Source organism: Pseudopipra pipra, chromosome 13 (genome assembly GCF_036250125.1).
Source record: "Pseudopipra pipra isolate bDixPip1 chromosome 13, bDixPip1.hap1, whole genome shotgun sequence".
Taxonomy (NCBI): Eukaryota; Metazoa; Chordata; class Aves; order Passeriformes; family Pipridae; genus Pseudopipra; species Pseudopipra pipra.
Window position 1 is genome coordinate 9,936,227 of NC_087561.1, and position 22,493 is coordinate 9,958,719.

The 22,493-nt window shown below is 42.7% G+C and overlaps 1 protein-coding gene across 5 annotated transcripts in view; it reads left to right on the forward strand.

The window, feature by feature from the left end:
• The window catches only part of LOC135421451 (mitogen-activated protein kinase kinase kinase kinase 4-like), a 91,598-nt gene that overhangs the window by 48,327 nt on the left and 20,778 nt on the right, over window positions 1–22,493 (forward strand). For 2 of the 5 annotated variants that reach the window (XR_010434006.1, XM_064669947.1), the window contains exons 12-22: window positions 280–475; window positions 1,753–1,917; window positions 2,662–2,823; window positions 4,596–4,763; window positions 10,441–10,572; window positions 11,245–11,312; window positions 12,874–12,989; window positions 14,869–14,966; window positions 15,905–16,038; window positions 19,701–19,794; window positions 22,258–22,431. Coding sequence is in view for 4 of the 5 variants with exons in the window: in XM_064669947.1 (XP_064526017.1) it covers window positions 280–475; window positions 1,753–1,917; window positions 2,662–2,823; window positions 4,596–4,763; window positions 10,441–10,572; window positions 11,245–11,312; window positions 12,874–12,989; window positions 14,869–14,966; window positions 15,905–16,038; window positions 19,701–19,794; window positions 22,258–22,431 (1,507 nt within the window). In the remaining variant the exon portion in view is untranslated. The remainder of the gene's footprint in view (window positions 1–279; window positions 476–1,752; window positions 1,918–2,661; window positions 2,824–4,595; window positions 4,764–10,440; window positions 10,573–11,244; window positions 11,313–12,873; window positions 12,990–14,868; window positions 14,967–15,904; window positions 16,039–19,700; window positions 19,795–22,257; window positions 22,432–22,493) is intronic. The other 3 variants (XM_064669948.1, XM_064669949.1, XM_064669950.1) reach the window with 3 other exon arrangements.

Sequence of the window (22,493 nt, forward strand, 5' to 3'; positions counted from 1 at the left end):
GCTTTAACAGTTTTGTAGCTGTCAAACGTAACTGCTGGGTATAAAATATCTGTAATAAGCTGCTTCTTAGTTCCCCTGCAATAGGGAGGAAACTCTCAAATGAAGGACCCAATAATCACCTTCAGGCTGGTTTGTAGCACAGCAAGTGCGGCTACACAGTCACCATGCCGGAGATAAATCTTAATTTCCTAACACAGGACACCAAACAATTCCCAGTGCACCTTGTATTCTGTCTTTAATGTTACGTTTAGTCATGTAGAAACCTCCTCTTTGTTTCAGCTCCATAGTGAATCTCCCAGGGGAGTCAACTCTCCGTCGTGAATTTCTGAGGCTGCAGCAGGAGAACAAGAACCGTTCTGACCCTCAGCGCCAGCAGCAGCAGCTGAAGGACCAGGAGAAATACAAGAAACAGCTGCTGACAGAGCGGCAGAAGCGGATTGAGCAGCAGAAGGAGCAGAGGAGGAGGCTGGAGGATGTAGGGACTGGCTTGTATTGTTATTCCATGTGTCTGTAGAAAGTAGGCTTTGAAAGGCAAGAAGGGCTGTGTTAAATTGTCAGCACAACCTGGAGTGTAGCTTTCCACCTTGGGAATTGTGAGACTTCTGAATGCAGTGATTTTAAATGGTCTCTGTCATTTTCCTGCTGACAACCTGCCCTGAGCTTTGGAAATAGAAGAGGAAGGGCATTTTGCTTGACTTAGTTTTGGTGGGAGCTCAGGCAGATGGGATGAGAGATCCCCATTTCTTTCTCATGTGCATTTCCCAGTTTGGAGTTAGTCAGTCTGGTCCAGAGTCCTGGCCCTGCTTGTGTTTGAGATGTTAAAAGATAGCTGCTGCCTTTTCAGCTGCTTGACATGCTGTGGTACTGGAGGCAGTGTTGAGTCATAGAATCATAGGTTGGAAAAGACCTCTAGGATCATCCAGTCCAACCTTACCCCAGCACTGACAACTGCACCACTAGCCACGTTCCTAAGTGCCACATCCGCATGTTTTTTGAGCATTTGCAGGAATGGTGATTCCACCACTTCCCTGTGCAGTCTGTTCCAGTGCTTGGTCACCCTTTCAGTAAAGAAATTTTTCCTAATATCCAATCTAAACCTCCCCTGGCACAACTTGTTTGTTACCCAGGAGAAGACACTGACCCCCAACTGGCTACAACCTCCTGTCAGGGAGTTGCAGAGAGGTACAGGGTCCCCCCTGAGCCTCCTTTTCTGCAGCCTAACACCCCCAGCTTCCTCAGTCACTCCTCATCAGACTTGTGCTCCAGACCCTTCACCAGCTCTGTTGCCCTTCTCTGAACTCACTCCAGCACCTCAATGTCTTTCTTGTAGTGATTGGCCCAACGCAAACCAAAAATAACCAGCATGTCTCTTCTCATGAGTATCTGACAAAACTCAAGCACTGTGTGAACTCTGGAGCTGATGTTTGTGAAGCACAGTGCTGCTCCAGCAAAACAGGGGCACTCTGGAAAAACCCTTCCTTCTTGAAATGACAGGAAGACATTTGTCATTAGATTAGCTGCCAGCTGTCGGGGAGATCTTGCATGCCTGCCTAAATGAATGACAAAGCTGCCTTGGGCTGCCAGAAGGGCAGAGGTTTCACTTCAAGTTTGGCAGTTGTGGTGGTGGGGTGTCCCCTGTTACTGACTGCAGAGCAGGAAATGGGCCTTGTGATTAATGAACAATGGCATAAGTAATTGGTGGGTACAAAAATAAAGTGAAATAAGCAACGTTATTCCCTGGCTCTCTTCCAGCACCAGAGGCGAGAGCAGGAGCTACGAAGGCAGCAGGAGTGTGAGCAGAGGTGGCCAGAGGCAAAGGTCGGTCAGAGGAAAGAGGAAAGGGGTAAAGAAGACAAAAGGGCTGTGGAAGATGAACACTTCGTAGTAGATGGACAGAGGAAATTAGAAAAGAAGCAGGTATGCAGAGAGTGTTCACTGACAGCAGTTTGCAGCTTCCTCTTCCTGTATCTGATGTCTTTCTCTGTTCCCTGAGGGTATTCCCATCCTCTTGAGTCATGGACCAAAGGGGGGCTTTATTAAGGCATTCACTGCCTCTTGTTCTCAGATTCACCCTTTTTTTGAATTAACTTACATGTTACTGAGTCATCCTCTGTATCTACAGCAGGGACACCACCTGTCCCACTTCTGTCCGTACTGTTTCTCTGTGCTGAAATGGTCTTCACTCTGATTTAAAATTCCTTTTCCCTTAAAGCTTCCAGCATCAAGTAAACCTAAGCTTAAATCTCCAGCCTCAATTTTGTATTCTGGTTGTAATGAGAACCATTTCTTTTTCACAAAAATAGTGGAGCAGAGGTTAATTTTAACGCTGAAGTCTCTATCAGATTTGGTACATTGGCCACCATGTTTTTCTGATGTTTCAGCTGCAAATTGATTTGTAGAAGCATGGAGTGTTTTATTAAAGTCCTCCGGTTTTAGGAAAAGTAAACAGAAGAAATATGATTTTCTGACATGCTGTCTAAAAAGCCAAATACAGTATTTGGTGTCACTTTATTCTTCCTGTTGCTCGGGGTTCTGGCTCTTCTGTGGGCCCTGCTGGAATTGTGCTCGCTCTGTTCTTTGAAAAGCCACTATTTCCAGCAGGCAACTGGGTTGTCCTCCAAGGCATTGTTCTCTCTGAGGTTCATCATTCTCTGCTTTCAGAAGATGGAGGATGTGCAGCACAACAGGAGGGTGCATCGAACTCTCCCCAAAGATCAGACACAGCTGCTGTCCCTCCAACATGACCACAAGCAGAAGAAGAAGGAGCCTTCCACAAGTTCAAATGCAGCAGTGCATCCTCCATCAAGCAGCACAAGCAAAGAGGTACTATCTTGACCAGTGTAGCATTTTGGTGCTCTGCAGTTTATGATGCTGTGGTTATGCTGAAGCCAAAAGCAGACTGATCTTTAAACCTCAATCTGGAGCTTGACCTGTGTCTTACTACACACCTGTGCTACAGTAAAGTCTTTGCTTGCCATTAATATTCAGAAGATAAGGAAAGGGAAAAATTGCTGTTACTTCTACTTGAATTTAGAGAGGGGTTTGACTGGTGAATGGGGAAACAGTTCTTCTGGTCAACTAGGTGTCATTCCCTTGTTTTCAAAGAGGAATGAATTAAGGTTATATCATCTGACATTTAACAGAGGTCTTTGCCTGATGTGAGGGTTCACAAAACTGACCCAGACACAGAACAGCATCATGCCTCTCAAGTACAGACCTCTGCTCCCCAGCATCATGCTGTGGTGCCTTTTCTTGTTTTTTATGTCCCAGGATAAGATTTAGTGGATCAGAGCCACAGAACCATTTATTGGGAATTCCTTGGCTTTGCCATTGCACTTACCCTGTCACCAGCAGTTCAGGACAGTTTTTCCCTGCACATCTGTGTCCAGCTGTGAGCTCACTGTGTGCTGTATCTGGTCCCAGCAGCACCAAAGTGAATGAGCTGAGAGGGAAAGACTCCAAGCTCGGGCTTGACACTGCACAGGCTGAGGTCAGTTTGGGGAGCCCAGAGTGTCGCCTGCATGAGTTTGCATCTGGATCATAATACATTGCATGAAGCTCCCTGTGGGCACAGAGCTGGGGGGTGAATTATCATATCTAGTTTTTACATCTTCTTTCTTGCTATGGTAGAATTTGCCTTTCATTATTAGGAGATGCAAGTAATGAAAATGTGGCCTCAAGAGCATATAATGATTGAGTTCACTGGGGTTAGAATTTCGTGGTGTTTGGCTGTGGTAGCTTGTTTTAATAAGGTATTTTTTGGGAGAGGGGTGGTTTGGTATTCTTTTTTTCCCCAGTGGAGATCTGTGAGACTAAGTGGAACCATTTTCATGTTCTCAGCAGTTTCTTGGCTGTGTTAAGAATATGCTTACCTCTCTGACACAGGCACAAACATCCAGATATAGTGAGAGATACCATTAAGAAAGCCCACCCAGACACAGATAACTGGGTATTTTTATGGCATTAATCTCTAGTTTACTGTGTAGAGCCTTTCCTAGGCTGCTGAATCAGAGGATATGCTAAAGATTTACACTAGAGAATGGGAATGAGTCATGTTGAATGGAACTGAAAAGAGTAGAGGGGTCAAAACCACAGAATAAAGATTTTTGTAATGAACAGTGCCCTCAGGAAATTCATTCCTTCTAAATCATGTTTCTCAGTCTTTTCCGTAGTGCAAGTAACATAGCGAAAGATAGAGTGTTAAAAGTGTTTTAAAGTAGAAAGCAACGTGCAGTAATGTGAGCTCTGTAGAAGGGGATAATAAATGCACAGCAAAACAGGCTGCATGTTGTCAAAGATAAGTAAATATAGACAGATGATTCGTCCCAGTTAAAATCCCAGCCTGCAGCAAAAGAGATGACCTGGAGTACATCAGATGGAAACTCAGGCCCTTCTCTTTACTGCAGTTTGGAAACTTGATGGAAAAGGAAGGGTTGCAAATGGAGAGAAAGTAGTGGTTTATACTGTGCCAGGGCTGTCCTCCTTGATGAGAAGGTCCATCAGAGGTGGTGCACTCTGTGATGCTGTGGGAGAACATCCAGCCTCCAAAGCCTGGGGCTCAGTGTGCAACGTGCTGTTGCTTTTCTCCTTCTCAGGCTGAGGACCGAATAAAGAAGAGTGATGCCACCCAGCCTTCCCTGCAGTGGCCAGCGGCGCTGGGACACGAGGCCACACCACACTCCAGGATGGGCTCTGGCAGCAGCTCCAGCCCCTGCACCCCCGCGCCACAGAGAGCCATGGTAGTGCAGGTACTGCTGCCCCAGGTGGGGAGGAGGGACCGTGGGTGGTTCCCAAGCAGAAAAACACATGAGAAAAGTGATTTTCTTCATTCCTGGCACAAATGACTGAGGCCTGCGCAAACCATCTTGGAGGCTTTTTAGTGACACTATTGCTGCTAAGTTCTGTATGGAATTATACTTAAGCACTGCAGGTCAGGGTTAGATAACAGTTATTTTTACATACTTGATGCCTGATTGCTGGTTCCATGATATTCCTCTTAGATGTTTCACAGAAAGCCTGAATGGCTGAGCTGTTGCAGTCCCTGGATGATGTATTATTTACGTGGTGCCATAAATGTGTGTGGCACTTTACAAAAAAAGTCCAAAGCCAGAATTTTTATAAGTGAAATCATGTAAAAAATAAAAATTTTAAATGAGCTTATGAAATAATCTGAAAGTAAGTGGAGATGCGGTAAGGGCAATGCAGAGTCAGATTTTGCTGTGGATAGAGCCCAGAAAGTCTGTGACTTTAAAAACTTCAGTATTAGAGGTAGAAGTGGTATCTAAACAGTACCTATGCAGTGAAAGCACTCTGATGAAGCTATTCACTGAAATCCTTCTCTCAAAACATTTTATCTCCTGCTTTTTCTACCAGTTCTGGGAGAGGTGATTCAGAGTTCTCTCAGTGTGCCCAAAAATTTGACTTCCTTTCAACCTCCTACTCTTTCAAAGGGTATGAGGTAAGTAGCTGAGACTGCAGGGTTTTTTTCTCCAGTCTCTTGTGAAAGGACTGTAAGCATATTGAACAAAATCAAAACAAAACAGCAAGTAGAATTGAATAAACTACAGTAAGTGTGAGCACAGCTCAGTTAAGCTGGATCTCTCCACTTGCTTTGAAAACGTGCAGTGGCAGCAATAATCTTACTGCCTCTACATTTTACACAGCACTTCAGTTGTGCATTCATTCATCCCCACAGAGAGGATATACGGTTACAACATTTGTTTTATTCTTGGCAGCTCTCAGTTTCTGCCGGGCTCTCGGATGCATGGATGGATGGATGGATGTACAGCTTCTGATCCACCTCTCCAGTTGCTTCTGTGGGACTTAGCTCATGGTACCCACAGGGGAGTGGCATTCAGAGCAGGCTTGAGCATTGTTTGTGTGCTGCTGTGGCATCTTGTGGCCTTATTTCCTTCTGTGTTGGATCTTAGAGTCAAAGGGGGAGGATCAGACTGCAGAGAGGATGGGTTGTTGCTTTCAGCTCAGCTGCTTCCAGAGAATGTTGAGCTGCCTCACTGTTCAGGTTGCTGTTTGGTGATGATGCAAAAGTCACCGCAGACAGATGCTGTGAACAGAAAGGCCTCATTTCACCTGATAGCTTTTTCATGGAAAAATATTTATGTGTGTCTTCTCACATCCTTTTTTTCCAGGGCCTGTTTGTTGTTTCAAGTCACGAGTATTGTAAGTGGGCTGAGTTGATGGCCTGGCTTGTAGCATCAAATCACTGGAGAGCTATTGCAAGGTCTACAAGAAGGACACTTGTATCTTAGCCTTGGGTAGAGGCTGCAGCTTCCCTTAGGCAAATATTTCAGCCCTGTAGTAGCAGTGGGAGCATCCATAGTTTGTTGCAGGGCCTTTGAGATTCTGCAGGAGCACAGTGGCTGTACAGAGGATAGTTCTGCCCTGTTGAGGTGCCATTCCCAGGATGAGAGGAGCTACATGCTAGGCTGGCTTCTTCACGTGGGACAAGTGATCATTCCTTTGCACCCTGTCAGTGCTTCTCTGTTTGGTAGCACCTCTCCCAGCTGCCAAGAGGAGTGGTGAAGAATGAAGCAGTATTTACCAACCTCTTTCACGTTCCTTGATGGAAACTACACTATAAAAATTTTATGCTGTTTAAAGTGATGGTGTTACTTAAGGATAATAGCAGCAAGTGATGTACAGTTGTTGCCTGTGATTTCACTCCCTGCTGGGAGCTGCCCTGTTGCCCACTCACAAGGCAGAGCTCCAGCTGACAGCCCACATGGACAGGGAGAAGCCAATTTGTACTCTTTACCTGCTGTGTTTGCATGGAGACCAGATGAACTTTAATGGGTAATTTGTAAATCTTCTGGAGGGTTGTCTTTCCCTTTGCTGGTTGGGAGCAGCTGGTGATGTCAATAACAGCATGTTTGGATATGCTGCCTGCATGAACTGTGTGAAGTGTTCAGGCAATAGGAGTGATGGGCCAGTTAGTCACCTGAAGATTAAAAGACTCACAGCAATATACTTGTGAGGTTCAGTACGTGGGTGCCTTGTTGATTTAAAATAAAAGTGAACTGTGGAGTTAAAAGGCAAGCTGAATTCATTACAGATGCTGCAGTGAAGAACTTCCAGCCAGGTTTGTCAGAGAGGAATCATCTGTTGTTACTGCTCTGCTCACACAAAAATGACTTCTTATTTTCAACAATTATATTCTGAGAGATCATGTGGCAAGATCCTTGTTGCCCAAATCTCTCTTGGAATTATTTAACGGGAAAACTTAACACAGCCCCTGAGGTGCAAGGAGCATGATTTCTCAGTGTCTAATATGCTACCTGTCTGCTAAGGGGAATGCAAGATGTTATCAGTTCAGAGTGTACCATTTCCCCCTGTTTTGTACCAATTTTGTGTTTGCTGCAGTATGGTATCAGGTCTGGCTCTCTGGTTGTGGTGGTGTGGGATGAGCTGTTTTGGGCTGCCTGCAGAATTTCCCAGAGGCTTCCTGAGCAAAGTCACTGAATCTGTTCCTCTGCCCAGCACCTCCTGCTGCCTGACTAGTGGAGGAATTTAGCTCACATCTGAAATGAACCTCATTTTTTAATTGACTCTGTGGTTTTCCTGTAGGATTTGGTAGGTAGATTTCTACTGTCTGGAGTGATGTGGCTGAATCAGAACAAGAAGGCTAACAATAGTACAAGAAATAGGGGTGCATAAAGTCATGGGCTGTCCTGGTATCCCAGAGCACATCTGCTCAGAAGTTTAAGAAACTCTTTTTCCTTATTCTGTTTTGTAACAACACTTGCACTTTATCTGTTTCCTCTGTGTAGGTTCAGTTCAAATTAGTAACTTGGGTATCCTCCAAAAAGCAGTGCAGCCTGTCTTTTTAAAGCTTCTTCCATGTAAATCTTTTTAAACTAACTATAGTAATGAGTCTCTGTGCCATATCACCTTATGTTATCATTTCAGGGATCAAAAGGTTCTTTTCCTTAGCTCTGTTATGTGTCCCTTTATGGTTTGAAGACACACAGTAGGTAACACTGTCTCCTCTACTGCTTTCTGTTGATAAGAGCTACTGTTCTTTCAGTGTTACTTAAAACCAATTTAAGATTGAAATCTTGGTATTTTAGAATCATTGTTTGCTGAGGTTTTTAAATTTTCTTCCCCATACAAATGATTTTATCTGTAAAACTTAAGAGGAATATCAGGCACTATAATTTTTAGGGTCTATCTGAGATGGTTTGGGCTTGCTGTGGAAGCAGGTGTCTCTTCTTGGCTTTACATGGAACTAGAGTACTGGTCTCTCTTTGCCCAAAGAAGGTATGTGGGCACCATCTGCACAGTTTGGATTCACTCAGTTATTTATATCATGATTCAGCAAAGCTCATCCATGCTTTTAAGTACAAATAATGTTCTGGTAGACTCCAGGACTCAAAAGCTGGAATTTAAAAAGAAATGCATGTATCTTGTTGAGAAAGTGACAAAGAAAAAAAAATCCTCCTATATTCTGATAATAATACACTTGTTGTAAAACCTGTTCCTGTTGCTACGATGAATCGTTTCAAGGGAACACTTTGGTGCTCAAATAATTCTGGTTAACTAAAAACTGTTATTAGTGACAATCATGTTGGACATAAAGGTAATTTTGACAAAATGAAAGGACATAGATTATGAGATGTTATAACTGCTGAAAAAGCTATTTTCTGTAAAGGGAGTCAACAGAACATATTGTCTCAAAAAGGCAGGGAAAGCACCTGAATATTTAACTAGGTGAACTTATCCAAACTGGTTTTTGACAGTTGACTTTGCCATACTGGTCTGGGAGGTTGTGATGAGACATCTTCCGTATTTTTTAACTGGTTTTAGAATTTCTGCCTGTCAATATTTAATTGATGTTGAACGTTGTTTCCATGAAATAATTAGTTTTGTACAGTTACAGGGAGTTTGTAATCATATTATCTTCTGAAAAGCTGTGTGCAGTTCTCAGTTTCTGTGTTTTACTTTTTAGGATGGGGGAACTGGAGAATTTTATAGACTTGGGCTGATGATAAATCAATAAAATATTCATCTGAGTCATTCTTTGGGGAAACTGAACTGCAGCTAGTGTTGCAGTAGCTCCGTTGGGACACAAGAGTTTGAACTTTGACTCGGACAAAAATTGCAAACCTCCTTCTTAGGCCTCACAGTATTGGGGATGATGGTCTTTCCATGCAAAAGAGGCACCTCCCAGAAAGCCCTAGTCTTGTTTTGCATGGGAGGTCTGATGAGATAAAGGTGGTGTAGCTTCAGGCATTTCTCTAATACTTTTTCTTTTTCTATCAAATTGGTTCTAGCACAGCAATCCCTGCAGACAGACCCAGCTCACCCAGAGCTTCCATGTGTTCTGTCTTGGTCTTGTGTCCAAGAGGATTTCTCATTTCAGGGAGGCAGTACACTCAGCTGACATGTTTGGCTTGGTGTTTCTTCCTCTTTAGAAGATGCTAGTGTGTAGATCATCAGTGTGTAGAATTTAAGGGACCTCTATTCTTGTCTCTCTCTTTTTTTTTTTCCCTTCTTTTAAATGCCAAAAGAATCAGAGCACTAAACGTTGAATATTTTAGCTTGAGTTTTACAATGCTTGCTTCTTGTTCCCTTGGATTGAAAACTTTGTAAGGAAATAATTTGATTCCTTCCCCTTCCTGTGCTGTGATTGGGGTTTTTGCTACCCGCATGCTCTAATTTGGCACCTTTGAAGAGATCTTTTAAACACAGGTGGTCACAATGGGATCGTGGGATCACAATGGGGTCACCTGTACATGACCACCCATGAGGTGTAGTCTGAGCATAGTTTCATTAATTCTTAACTGCATTTTCAAGTTTGATTTTTTTTTTTTTCAAGTAATTGTAAACTTTGTTACAGAGGAGGGCCAGGGACCCCTCATAACCACTGGAGCATTTGAAAGCACTTTGAGCTGACAGTTTGTCTGCACTGACTCCAGGCTGGTGGTGGGCTTGCAAAAACTAGTTTATAAGTTCAACGTCAGTGTTAGCAAAGTGGGTTCCCCCAGTGATTAGACTGTCTAAATTCTGCAATGGAAGCAGAGGTCAGGTTTGAATGAAATATATATTCAGCAATATTATTTGCATCATCCAGGTAACTAGTTCACTGTGCATTACTAGTGACCTATTTGCTTCTCCATAGATTTAAGAAAGGTGTATATATATGTGTATATATATATATATGTATATATGGCATCGATGTGTTTGCTATTTCTTTTTATTGTACCCTTCACCTTGAAATATTTGTGCCTAACATGCTAACCTGCTGGAAATGAATAACTTACTTCACAGTGAACAAGGTGAGTAGGGCTGTATCCAAAGGCAATCCTTTGTGCATTTACTAAAAACTTGATCTCACAAACAGAACCACTGATGCCTGTTGAGACTGGGACCTGTTACATAGGCAGGGAAGTACAACTCAGCATGTATTTTGTTTGTTTCAAGTGTGAAAATTTCCGGGCTAGTAAGGACGTGTACCACAGCAGTTCACTGTCAGACATGGTGACAGCACCACTCAGCCCTGTGCAGGATGACGTGTTCTGGAGCGTGAGTCAAAACGAAGAGCAGCCCCCAAAGGTATGTGGAAATCAGGGTGTTTTACACTGTCAGTGTTGTGGGTTTATGTGTACATATATATATCTGCAGGATCTGTGAATGCAGATTCACCTCTTTTGTTAGACCAGGTATTTGTAGCTGCCCTTTCTCTGAAAAATCTGGCCTGTCGCAGAAAAGCTCATTAGTTTGTATGATGGAGGTGATAGTGTATTTCTAACAGAACTTCTGAAAACAGGTACAAGAATATTTGAGTGGGGATGTGTCTGTGCATTTGTGTGTCCATATTATTACTTTGTACTTGGGGGATGTGTGTGTCTCTCACTCCCCAGCCTGTGGTAGCAACAGAAGGTAACCCACCACCTGGGGAAAGCTGCATTCAGTGACTGCAGATGCATTTCACTGTCTGCTTTAAGTATTGACCAAGAGTGGTGCTGCCTCTAAGGAAAGGTTCAAACCTCTGTCTGTCTGCACCCTCATAGACTGCACAGGCTTGGAGCAAACTGGAAGCACCTCCTGCTGACTTGCAGCTTCCAGTGCTGATACCATGGAAGACCTCTCCACCAATCCCACGGAAGCATTATTCATTTTTGTTGGTTAGGCTTAGTTTTTCATTGATAGAGGGTAAGCATTAGGTTTAATAACTGAATTTAAAATATCAGTAGTGACCTTAAAACGTTTGATTAAATCCTTAAGGTTCCAGAAAGGACAACCTCGAAATTTTACAGCAGGGACCAGCCTGGCCATCAGAGATGCCTTTCAAGGTAAGCTCTTAAGTGTTTTATGCTTATACTAATGCTGCTTTATTGTCAATAGGAAAACTAAAGCAAATTTATTAAAACAAAGCCATAACTTCAGTAGCACCAAAACTGACATGGGTTCGTTCCTCATTTCATAGCACTTACAATTATTTTGTCTTTTGAGCCAGTTTGTCCACAAAAATAGCTAACCAAACTTCCTGATCTTAAACCTCAAGGAAGTGTCTAAGCCAGCTTCCTTTCAATGATTGACATAACCAACTTAAAGAGAAACAAACCTCTTGTGGATCTCCTTTTCATGCAAGGTAGTTCTATCTTCTGCTGGAAAGCAGTATTTTGACATACAAGAGCTGTTCCATCTGTAACAAATCCTGCAATGAGTTGTTTCCTTTGGCTCAGCCTGTTTGGTGTGCCTGAGTGAGTTGCAGGCCAGCTGTTTATCCATTTCCCAGTTAGCAGGCAGCATGTTATGCTGTCATTGGACTTGTGATTTGGTGATGCTGGACTTTGCCCTCACATTAGAATGAGAGTCTGTGGAAGGTGCAGGTTAGCTGAGGTCCTGGCATGTCAACACTGATGATTCCAAGATGGAGTGGTGCTGGTCAGAGCTGCCTGGATGCTCTTGCAGATCCTCTGCATCAGTGCCAGTGCCATTGGTTTCAAAGGGGTGTATGGATGCATTGGTGAGAGAAGGTCTGGCTCTAACTCCCTGTATAGGCACTTTAATTATAGCTTGATGCTTATTTTGCCTGTTAGTAGCTTGAACAGGCTGCCTATAGATGTATCAGTTTGGGCAGTCTGCCCTTAAGGCTTGTATACTTTTTTATATCCCAGGAGAAAAGACCAAGGATGCAGAGAGCTCAGCAGTAAAGGGTAGCCCCAGCTGGGTGTCTAATCAGGGAACAGAATGGCTTGGAGAGATTGGAAAGTGAAGTAGATTTAGCTGAAATAACAAAATAATGCGCAGCATTTCTGATGAGCCAAAGTAACATCATCTGAAATAGCTTTCAAGTGAAGTCAAGCCCTAAATGTTCTCCACTTGGGAATTATAGAAGGCAAAGCAGAAAAGAAATATGTAAATAATCAACAGTGTTACAAGTGAGTGGCTCCTGAGACAGGGTTTCTGGGTGAGCCACTGGCTTAACAGCTTATTAGTGTCCAACACATTCCTTTCTTCATTGATAAGTGACTGATGATGCATCTTCTAGGGAAGTAGGGGAGCAGGTTTGTTTAGTTTTAAAAGACGTGAGATTTTGGAATCAAGGATGACACAGATCTGAAGAATCCAAGGGAGGCGTACGTATAGAAGGATATTTTGTATTTACTTGGGAATCTCTGTAATCTCCCAGAATGATTGATTGCCCAGAGGAAACTGTCCTCTCCTTCATCTTGTCTCATTACTGATGGCCCTACTTGGAGCAGCAATGAAGATAAATTTTTTCTTGATCAGGACTATGATATCATACTGTAACAGCAGGGAACTCAATTCAGTGGCCTCAGAGCTCTGTTCCAGTCTATGTTCCTCCACATGAGCTGATCTGATCTGCTTTTTTGTCTTTCTGTTTAGTAACACTCATCAGTCATCCCCCGTGGGACAGGCTCTGAAGCTAAACAGTAGCAGCAGCACTCCTGGCAACAAGCAGTGGGAGATGGGATCTCATCAAAGCAGCTGGTCAACCTCAGGTGATTCCTAAGTCAAAGATTCATCAGTCAAAATGTACTAAACTCCTATCACATGAAATGGGCTTCTGCAGGGTGTCAAGTTCTGCATTGAAAATGGGATGTGTCTTTTTAACGATGTCTTCTGGTGAGAGGCTTTTGAAAGTCCTCTGGATTTTACGGTGCCATATTCCTAAAATATAAGCATTTCCTCTTTTGAGTCAAAAAGCGACTATGAACATATTTTCACATGGAAAATTTGAATTGCCTCAATTAAGAATCCAAAACTAAATCATTTCTAGTGCACTTACTGACACAACTGAAAGTCAGCAGAGCCAACATTCCAGACATACAGATGTAATTCAGTACTAGTGTTCACCCACTGGCAAATTCTGCATAACCATGTGCTGCGCTTTGCATTGCCCACTGATAAGATGGTACAGATGAGCATTTGATATACACTAGTAGTTCTGCACTCTAATAACTGAAGGAAGCATAAGACTCTGTGTACAGCACCTTATGAAATATTCCTCCAATATTCCTTTATTTGCAGAAAGGTAGTGGAACTAAAAGAAAAGGGGGCAAAAGAAGTTAAAAGGAAGAGAAAACCTCATCTAATTTAACAAAGTATGGCTTTGTAAGCTCTTTTAATATCACTGGTAGTGGTGTAGAAACACAGTGGGCTTGCTCGTGATTGTGTGGTTTTTTTGCAGTAGAGACTCTGGTTCCTGAGACGTGATCTGAGATTCTGGCCGATGGGGCCACAGAGCAGAAGTGAATAGCTTTGTTCCTCTATTGCTGTTCCTAAGGGTGTTTTCTGTGGGTCAGTTCTAGGGCAATTTTTTGTGTATCTCCTCACAAAGCCATAATGTGTCACAACGCCTTGCATCCAGGTTGACTAGTATAGACTGGGAACACTGCATATCATGCACACCCAGTTCAAAGCAGGGTGGATGCTAAAAATGTTCTGAAACCACCCCAGTGAGCTGCTGAGGTCATTTATTTTTATGTTGAGACTTACATTGTTAATTTATAAGCCCTTGATAAATGAAGAACAAATTGCTTATTTATTATGCTTACACAATCAAGCCAGTTTTGCTTTCACTAAACTACACAGAATAGGAAACTTTGCTTCAAGAGAAATCCAGAGCACACTTTAAATTCCTTGGATTATATTTCTTTTTGCTCTTATGTCATTTTGTGTTTGAATAACAGAGTTGAACAACATGCAACAGCCCAGCTCAACTTTGCAAAGTCCGCGTGATGTGTAACTCCTGTGCTATTTTGGCATGGGGAAATGAAAATCTCACCAGCAATGGAAAGAATAGAAAACCTCCTTTGTGATTTAAACTGTCTTCTTGAATTCTTAAGTGAATTAAATTACAGCAAGTTCTGGCATATGGCGTTTTCAGATAGAGTTTTTTGCTTTCCCAAACCCACAGGGATAATGAATTGGACAGGAAAAGGCTGTAAATACTTTAAAGCTAATACTTCTGCTGAGTTGCTTAGGTGCTCGTTGACCAGTAAGGAATTCTGATTTTTTAAAGCTTTGCAAAATGCATGAAGACATAAAACCATTGTGACAAAACTATCTAAATCACCAAATACAGATTCTAATTTGTGTGAGCTTGAACTCTCTTCCCTTAACTTGCAAGGAGTCCTGTTGGTAGCAGTGGGATAGTCATGGGAGAAGCTGCTGAACAAGGTAGACATTGAACTGGCCAGTGTGTTCCAGGGTGAGGTGAGGGTACAACTGCTTTCCCTACCTTCCCTCTGTATCAGGAATTGTGGTATCTGCTTTGAGTGGTAGCTGTGTGTGTGTTTGTCTTACTGGTCCCCTCACTCATTCTGCTGCACATGCATTTTTAGAAAAAAGTAAAATTTGGGGTTTTTTTATCCCCAGGGAATCCAGGAGCGGCCAAGGCAGAGAGCGTTTTGTCACAGAACCACTTGCAGCTGCATAAGAAGGCTGAAAAAGTTTCTCATCCAGGCCAGATTGCAGTAGGTTCTTTTAAATCCACTGATATTTTTTATTTGTTTATGATTTTGGTGCTTCAGTTTGCTGTTGCTGGTGAGTCCACCTGAGGGGTGTGTGGGGCTGGATTGAGCTTTGCTGATGCAGTAACGTGTCCCTCAGCTCCCAGTCCAGCTGACTTGTGTCCAGCTCAGATCCTCAGCAGAGTGTTCAGTTTTCCTGAACCTTTCTGATCATAAGTCTTTAGAAAGGAAGGGAATGTCTTTATTATTTCAGGAAGCCATTGACCCGTTTTCTTGCAACACAGAAGTCAAGACCATGCCGGTGGCTTGTGTGTAGCAGGGGACAGCTACAGCTTAGCAGAGTCCCCAGCCCCTCCTGGCTTGTCAGAGACTGGAGGTTTGCAGAAGACTCTGTGTTTAGGCCCTTGTCCACAGTGTGGGACACTTGTGTATGAATTTCTGTAGGACTAGGGTGTCATAACTGCCCTGTGGGTGTGAGCTGTATCTGTTTTGGTGTTGCTTTTCCAGACCAAAGGTGCTTTGTACCTGCTCTGTGCAGGCACACAGTGCTCAGGGCAGGGCCCTGCAAGCCTCAGGGTAGTCCAGGGCTGGAATGACACTGAAGCCAGTGTAATCCTTTAGTCCTGCTGCAGAACACTCCTTTTCTTGTGTGAAAAAGGAAGTACTTCTCTGCTCCTGCGAAGTGCGAGATGGAACGATTAAACATCAAAATAACGTACTAACTAAAACTAGTCACCTTTCAGCTTTTGGGAAAATTGGGTGGTTTAGCTCAGGTCACTTTTTAGTGTGAAGTACCTGCTTGTGATGGACCAACAAAAGCATCAACTTCCTAATAAAGCTTTTTTTGGTGTGGAAGTGACAATAACTGTATTTGCTGGGGCAGTAAAGTACTGCACATGCTGTTTAGCGATGGATTCTTCAACTGAGTTTTCTTTATTCAGAGTCCAGTCTCCTTTGCCAAGGTGAAGGACAGTGCCAACTCATTGCTAAAAGCAGCAGACTATTCCTCCTCAAGTGACGAGGTCAGTAGCAGCAGCAGCAGCAGCAGTGATGAAGATGACACGAACCACACAAGGTTGGCTTGATTTATTTTATTATTATTATTATTATTGTCTTCCTTTTTATTACACACTTCTAAATATGTGGAAAAAAAGCTGGCATGCATAAATACTACCTCTCCTTTGAAGTTACTATCAGTCATTTCTGGCAGTTGTAATTAAGCAGTTTAATTGCACTGTAATGAACTCCCGGGGGTAAATGTTTGCTCCATCAGATGTGTGCAGTGTAATAAGCTTTGATGACTTGCTGCCCTGGGACAATGAGGAAATGTCTAGTTTTAACAGAATATACTGGGTAGTGCATTTACAGAGATTACTTCACATTGATCTATGTTTACATGGAATTTTTGAAAGCAAAAAGGAGAGGGAAAGAAAACTGTATGCCTTCATGCCAAATACAGGTTACAGTGAAAAAAGCAAGGCAAGTATGACCCTCATATTCACATAGTCTGTTTACTCTGGGAGAAATAATTACCACTGAAAAGCTGATTCCTTCACTAGTGCTGTTAATAAAAAGGGACAGTAGTGTTGTAAAACTTGCTGTATTTTTAATATTGACATTTTGGACAATTGCTGTGGTTTCCAGCTGATGCTGTGACTTGTTCCAAGCTGATCTTACCTGAGCTGTGTCCTCCTGGCTTTCCAATTTCTCTTGTTGATTTTGTGACTGACATCTGTTGGTGTTCTACCTGTCATGCAAAATGTGCATTTTGCCGAGAAGTAATGGAGTGGGAATAGCTTGCTAGTCCAAGAGAAGGGAGTCAGGGGAGTCACCTGGCCAGCCCTGCTGTTAGGAACAGCAAACAGAATTATTTTTTAGTATTGATGAATGAAACTTCAGTTTAATTCAGGTTTTAAGATTTACTTTGAAGTGCATCTCGGGCCACAGAGCTCTCTGGGATGGGGCTCTTGTTCATCTGACAGAATTGCACGTGCAGTTTCAGGCAGAGGTGGCCAGATTTGTAGCATTGTTGTCAAGTTATTGTGTTGGCATGGTACCAGTCCTTTCCCCTGTGCAGCTCTGAAGAGGTAGAGATTTTATATGCTTCTGATTTGCATTTCTGAAGTTTATTTTGAAAGCTGAGATGAGCAGAGAGAATGGTAAAAATCTTGTAGCTTATTCAGCACACCTGAAAGAGCAGTCGTTTACTGTAATGCCTTTATTTTCTTACTGATCCTCTTCCAGACCACCTTATTCTGATCTGTAAAAGGTTTTATTCACTCTAGGTCATAGAATTCATCCTAGACCTCAGAAAGACTCTACATAAAAATATGGATTTGCCTTGTAGCAATGACTTTGCTGTGTAAGTGTTAGATTGTTGTGGTCCTTGCATGCTGTAATGATCTGAAGGAGTGGTATCACAGCCTTTGGAAAGCTGCATGTGTTATTTGCATCTTGTCTGTGTGTGAGATCCACCAGCCCTCTGGAGAAATGGAACTAGCAGGGTGCTCCCTGTCAGGTTTGCCTTTCCATGCACAGAGCCACTGCGAGAGCTCCTGTAAAATCAGAAGTATAATCTTGCTATTAAAAGAATTCCTTCACCTTGGCTAAACATCTTTTATATTAAAAGATAGATACTAGGAAATATATCCTGATTGCTACCAAGTAAATGGCGAAAAGGATAATGATGAGAGTGGAAGGAGCAGCCAGCATTGAAACTTTGCATATTGTGGATAAGCGAAGGGTGTGAAGGTTTTTGCTCTCTAAAACGTGACTGTAGGATTTGAAGCCCCTTGCACTCTGTGCAAGGAAATGTTTCTGTGTGCACTTTGGCTGAGACACCTTAGGCCAAGTCTTAGTTGGCTCCAGAAAACAATCTGTGTATTCCTGTTTTTGCCTGGGCTGTGGAACAGCATTCAGTGTCTACACTCCAGCTTTCCTGGAGGTGCCCAGTAGGACTACACTTGGGACACATGCAAGAGAAAGAGATTTCTATTCTCTTGGACTGATCCTGTTACTGACTCTGAGAGGGCTCATTTCTGAGAAGTGGCTGTTTTTCACCAGTAAAACAACTTTTGGTCTTGTTTTCCTTAACAGTGAGATGAGCCAGAATTGTTTCTCACACACCCCACGTATTTGTTTTAAGGAAAAGGTGTCAGTGTATGTGATTTAGCATCTTACCTGCTTGAATAGCACATCTATTCCATTGATGCCAATTTCTCCTGCTTTACTGAGAGTGCTTCCCCCTCTGATGCCTGCAGTATTTACAATCCCCCTAAAACACTGAGCATCCTGGGACTCAATTGTGTAGTTCAGTTTTTTCTCTCTGCTCTTTAAAGGCTGTTTCCTACCAACATTTGGACTAAGTGGGTTCAGGTGTGTGCTTGGCTAGGAATTATTTTCTCCCCTACTAAGTGGGAGGTTGATATTATATAAGATAAGCTACTGTTTGCTTTCCTGATAAGAACAGGTCCTTGCATTCAGCGTTGATCCTACACCATATCTTGTCATTCCTCCTAAGTTTAGTATGTAAATATTTGCCTCTCCCAAAGAAGAGGGGTCTAATTTGAGACAAAAAAAGAACAACCAACAACAAAGCACCACCCCCCCCAAACTTCTACTCTTTCATAACCATCTTAAAGCAGTTGTTCTCTCACAAAACCTTCTTTGTTATCCCATTGGGCATCTTTTAAAAGAAAAAAAACACATTACTGTCTGCTACCAGTTGGCACATAGCACTGTAGAGCCCTTCACATTCTGAATCCAGTCAGTTTTATAATTACTGGAAAGGAGGCAAAAATGTAATGGGCTTAAATGGACTGCAGTAATAAAGAAATTAATATAAATAAGTAAGTGGGATAAATAAACCATGTGAGGTAGAATTGTACGGAAATGGGGCCAGAGCCTCGCTGACAGAAGCTTGAGGCAGTTCCACTTAGGTGAAAAAGTTTAAAACACTAAGATACCTCAGGTTGTGCAGGAAGCAGTGGTGTGCTGGGAATTCACAACAGACACTTGCCTTATCCTCGCTCTCTTTCGGTATCAGCTTTTGGTCACTGTTGAAGATGGGATACTTGGCTGGGAGGCTTTTGGCCCCAGCCAGTCCAGCAGCTCTTGTTTTTTTCTGTCTGCGTGCACTTGGCAACATTTTCTGTGCTTCTTTGTACATAAGGTGAGGTTGTCTGTGTTTCAGGGACTGATGTACAGTATGGAATTCCAGCATGGTCTGTCCCAGTAGGCACTGGCAGAGGGGTCTCTAATACCATCATATGGCAGAGCAGTGGCTCTCCTCTTCCAAGTGCAGCTGGTGCTCTCTCTGGAGAGCAGGGTGGCTCATAATTGCACTGCACAGGGCGTTGTATGAGGAGAGACAGAAGTTTTGAAGTAGGCATTTCTCAAATGACAGCATGAGGAATCAGGTCTCACTTGCCTGGGCTATTCAGTGTCTGAAGGATGATGGGTGAAATGCAGGGAGATGAAGGGATGTTCTCTGTCGAGGTGGGGAGATCTTCCTGCTGTGTGTGAGTGGTCCTCAGGCTCGAGTCCATTCAGACTAATCAGCTTGCTTTTGTACAAGAACCTTTCAGTGTAACTAGTGAATGTTAATTATGCTCACTTTTGAACATGGGTATGTGTGGTTTTCTTTTTTGTTTTGTTTTGTGGTTTTTTTTTTTCTTTTTGGCTCTTTTTTTTTTCCCCCTGAAGTAGTTCTGTTCATTAATTGGAGTTTGTTACCAGGCAACTGCTAAGCGGCAGAATCGCAGATTTCTCAAGGACGAGAGTACCAGATGGAATTGAACTGAAACCCCAAAGCACCGTCACAGAACAGAAGGTAATTTGGCCATTTGTAAGGGGGTGGGTACATTGGGGGGGGAAGTGAGATCATTAATGTGCGTGATAAACGCTGTATCCATTACTTCTCAGCAGCATTTTCACTCTGAAGTCCTGCTCTGTTATTGCAAATTACAGCTATAAGCCTTGAAAAAAAGGTGTAGTTTCAGGTTTTGTGCTTCCTGTAAAACTGCTTACATTAAGGTACAAAATTGCAGTTCTTCTTGTCCTTGTTATTGACCTGTAATAGTTTCTGATGACAAGATATTTTGTGAAAGCACTGGGCAAAAAGCAATACTGTTGATTATTGTTGGTGTGCATTGTTGCTATTTTTAAAAGTCTTGACTTTTTTAATTCTAGTGTAACGAGAACTACCTCCTACTACTTAAAATAGAAGAGGGGAAAAACACTTAATCTCTCCCTGCTGGCTTAGCAAAAATACTTGTCTTCTCATATGTCATGTTGTGGTTCCTTCCAGCTGTAGTTTCTAGTAGGGGCTTCCAGTCATGTGGATTTTCCCCCTTGATAAATATTAGCACAGAAAAGATGAAGTGAGACAAAGCAGAACAATGTTCTTTGTGGTTGAAAACAGAAAAAAATTGCAGTAATAAGACTTGTACTTGGCGTCAGAGCACTTCTAACATATTACTGAGTGTACTCTCACCTCACAGATAGGAAAAATGAATTGCTGTGAAGCTGGTGTTTTCCCCAGAGCTGCTGGTATGAGCTGTGGAAGATCTAGGAACTAAAAGGAGTTTTCTTTACCTGTGGTGTGATTTCTAAGCTTCAGGCCAGCATGGTGTCCTTCCTGACTGGGGAAGGAGTTCCACATGGCCTTTGTCCCACCATCCTCGAGGAAAAAAGACCCTGCTTTGGAGAAAGAATTATAAACAGGGCCTAAACCAGTATTTCTCTTGTGGCAAAACAAGCCCAGTATTTTCCCTTTCCCCTGATATTCAGGTATTGGAAATAGGCTGCTTGAGGGAAAGGAGAAGGATGGAACCTTTGAGAGGGCCACTTAGGATGAGGGAGAATGGAAAAGAATTGAGATCACATTTTCTGGAGGGTTTGGAGAGAACAGTGGGGGAGGGAGAACAGGCAGATGACTGATGCCTCTCCTCATAAATCTCCCTGATGCCTTCCAGTCTTCTGCCTCCCTCTCATGGATCCTTCTATCCATTCCTCCTTTTTCACCAACCACAGCCATCATGACTCTCCTTGACTTCTCCAATATCCCTTTCCCTGGCCCATCAGCCTGAACTGCTTTGAAGTGGTTTAGGGTGTACCAAACTGCCCCTATGATTCAAATGGGGTTTTGGTTTGGTTCAGTTCAGCTGAATGTGACTGAAAACTGAACAAAAAAGCCCGATACTGGCTTGGTTCCCTAATCTCAAATCTGACTTCCATGTTTTGGTTTCAGTTTTTATGTCTGACTTAAAATGTAAAATACTTAGAGCATCAACTTGATTTCTAGTTAATTATTTGACTTCTAAAAGGCAAGTGTCCTTTATTTAGAATTATCTTCCTACTTTTTTTTTCCCCCTATTTTGGCCGGCATTCAAAAAAGATTATTTGATTTCAGTCGGTTGTTTATCAAAGTCAGTACACAGCACAGACTTCACTTTGAGTTCAACCAGCCAGAAGCTGCTTGAGTTGGTTGGTGCTTTTTGCTTTTGGTGAAATTCAGGAGGAATTTTCTAGTGTAGCACTTGGCTCCCATCACTCCCTATGTTCCGGTGCCAGTGGTGGTCAGGTACCCTGACAGATCCCTCTGCACTGCCCTCCCCATCTGGGACACCTCTTGCTTTATACATCTGATCTTCCTCTCAACACTTCAGCCCATCTGTTCCCAGAAACTGACTTCTGACTCCATAGATTGTGCTGTCAGGGACAGAGCTGGTGTGGTACCTTATGTAATTCACAAGTATTTCCATGAAGCTGGTGGAATAGTGTCAGGAGGTCTGCAGAACCAAATATCAATTTACTGGAAATGCTGATGCTGATCCCACTGAATATTGTCTCTCTGGAATAATATCCTAATTCAGTAAATGGAAAGTAGAAATGAAATGAATGGTGAGGGGTTTTGAACTAAATGCAGGTCCAGAATTAAATACCTACTTCTGTCTGTGGTACACAGAGGTCAGATCTGTAATGTCAGAGCAAGTCATCCGACTTCATGTCTCCGAGGATGAAGTTGCTTTTTTCCTGTGGTTGAGGTAATGTAGATGAAGAATATTTGTGGAGCACTTCAGAAGTGGAAGCCAAAGTTCTCATCTCAGGTGTTTGCCTACTCTTTTGTATTTAATTTTTTAATTTAATCTTTCCTTAGAGTTTTTCTTTATAGGATGCCTCACACAGAGCACCCCTCCCTGTATGCTCATTATTTTTCATCCTAATTAACAGGAGTTGCAGAGTGCGTTGGAAATATGCTAAATGAGGAGTTTAACTGTGTGTTCTTGTGCAGGACCAGATTTTAGGGAAACAAATTTCTAACACCCAAGAAGGCCTTTGGAGCGTAAACAACCAGAACTATCTCCTGCCAGATCTCCTCCAGCAAAGCCAAATCACAGACTCCTCTGTGAACCCGCCACAAGTGCCACTCACTTGCCAGGAACCTCAGAACAAACCTCTGAACAAGGTAAGAGATAAATTAGATTGAATTATTACCCTCTGCTCCTCCACCTGCCATATCAGCACTGC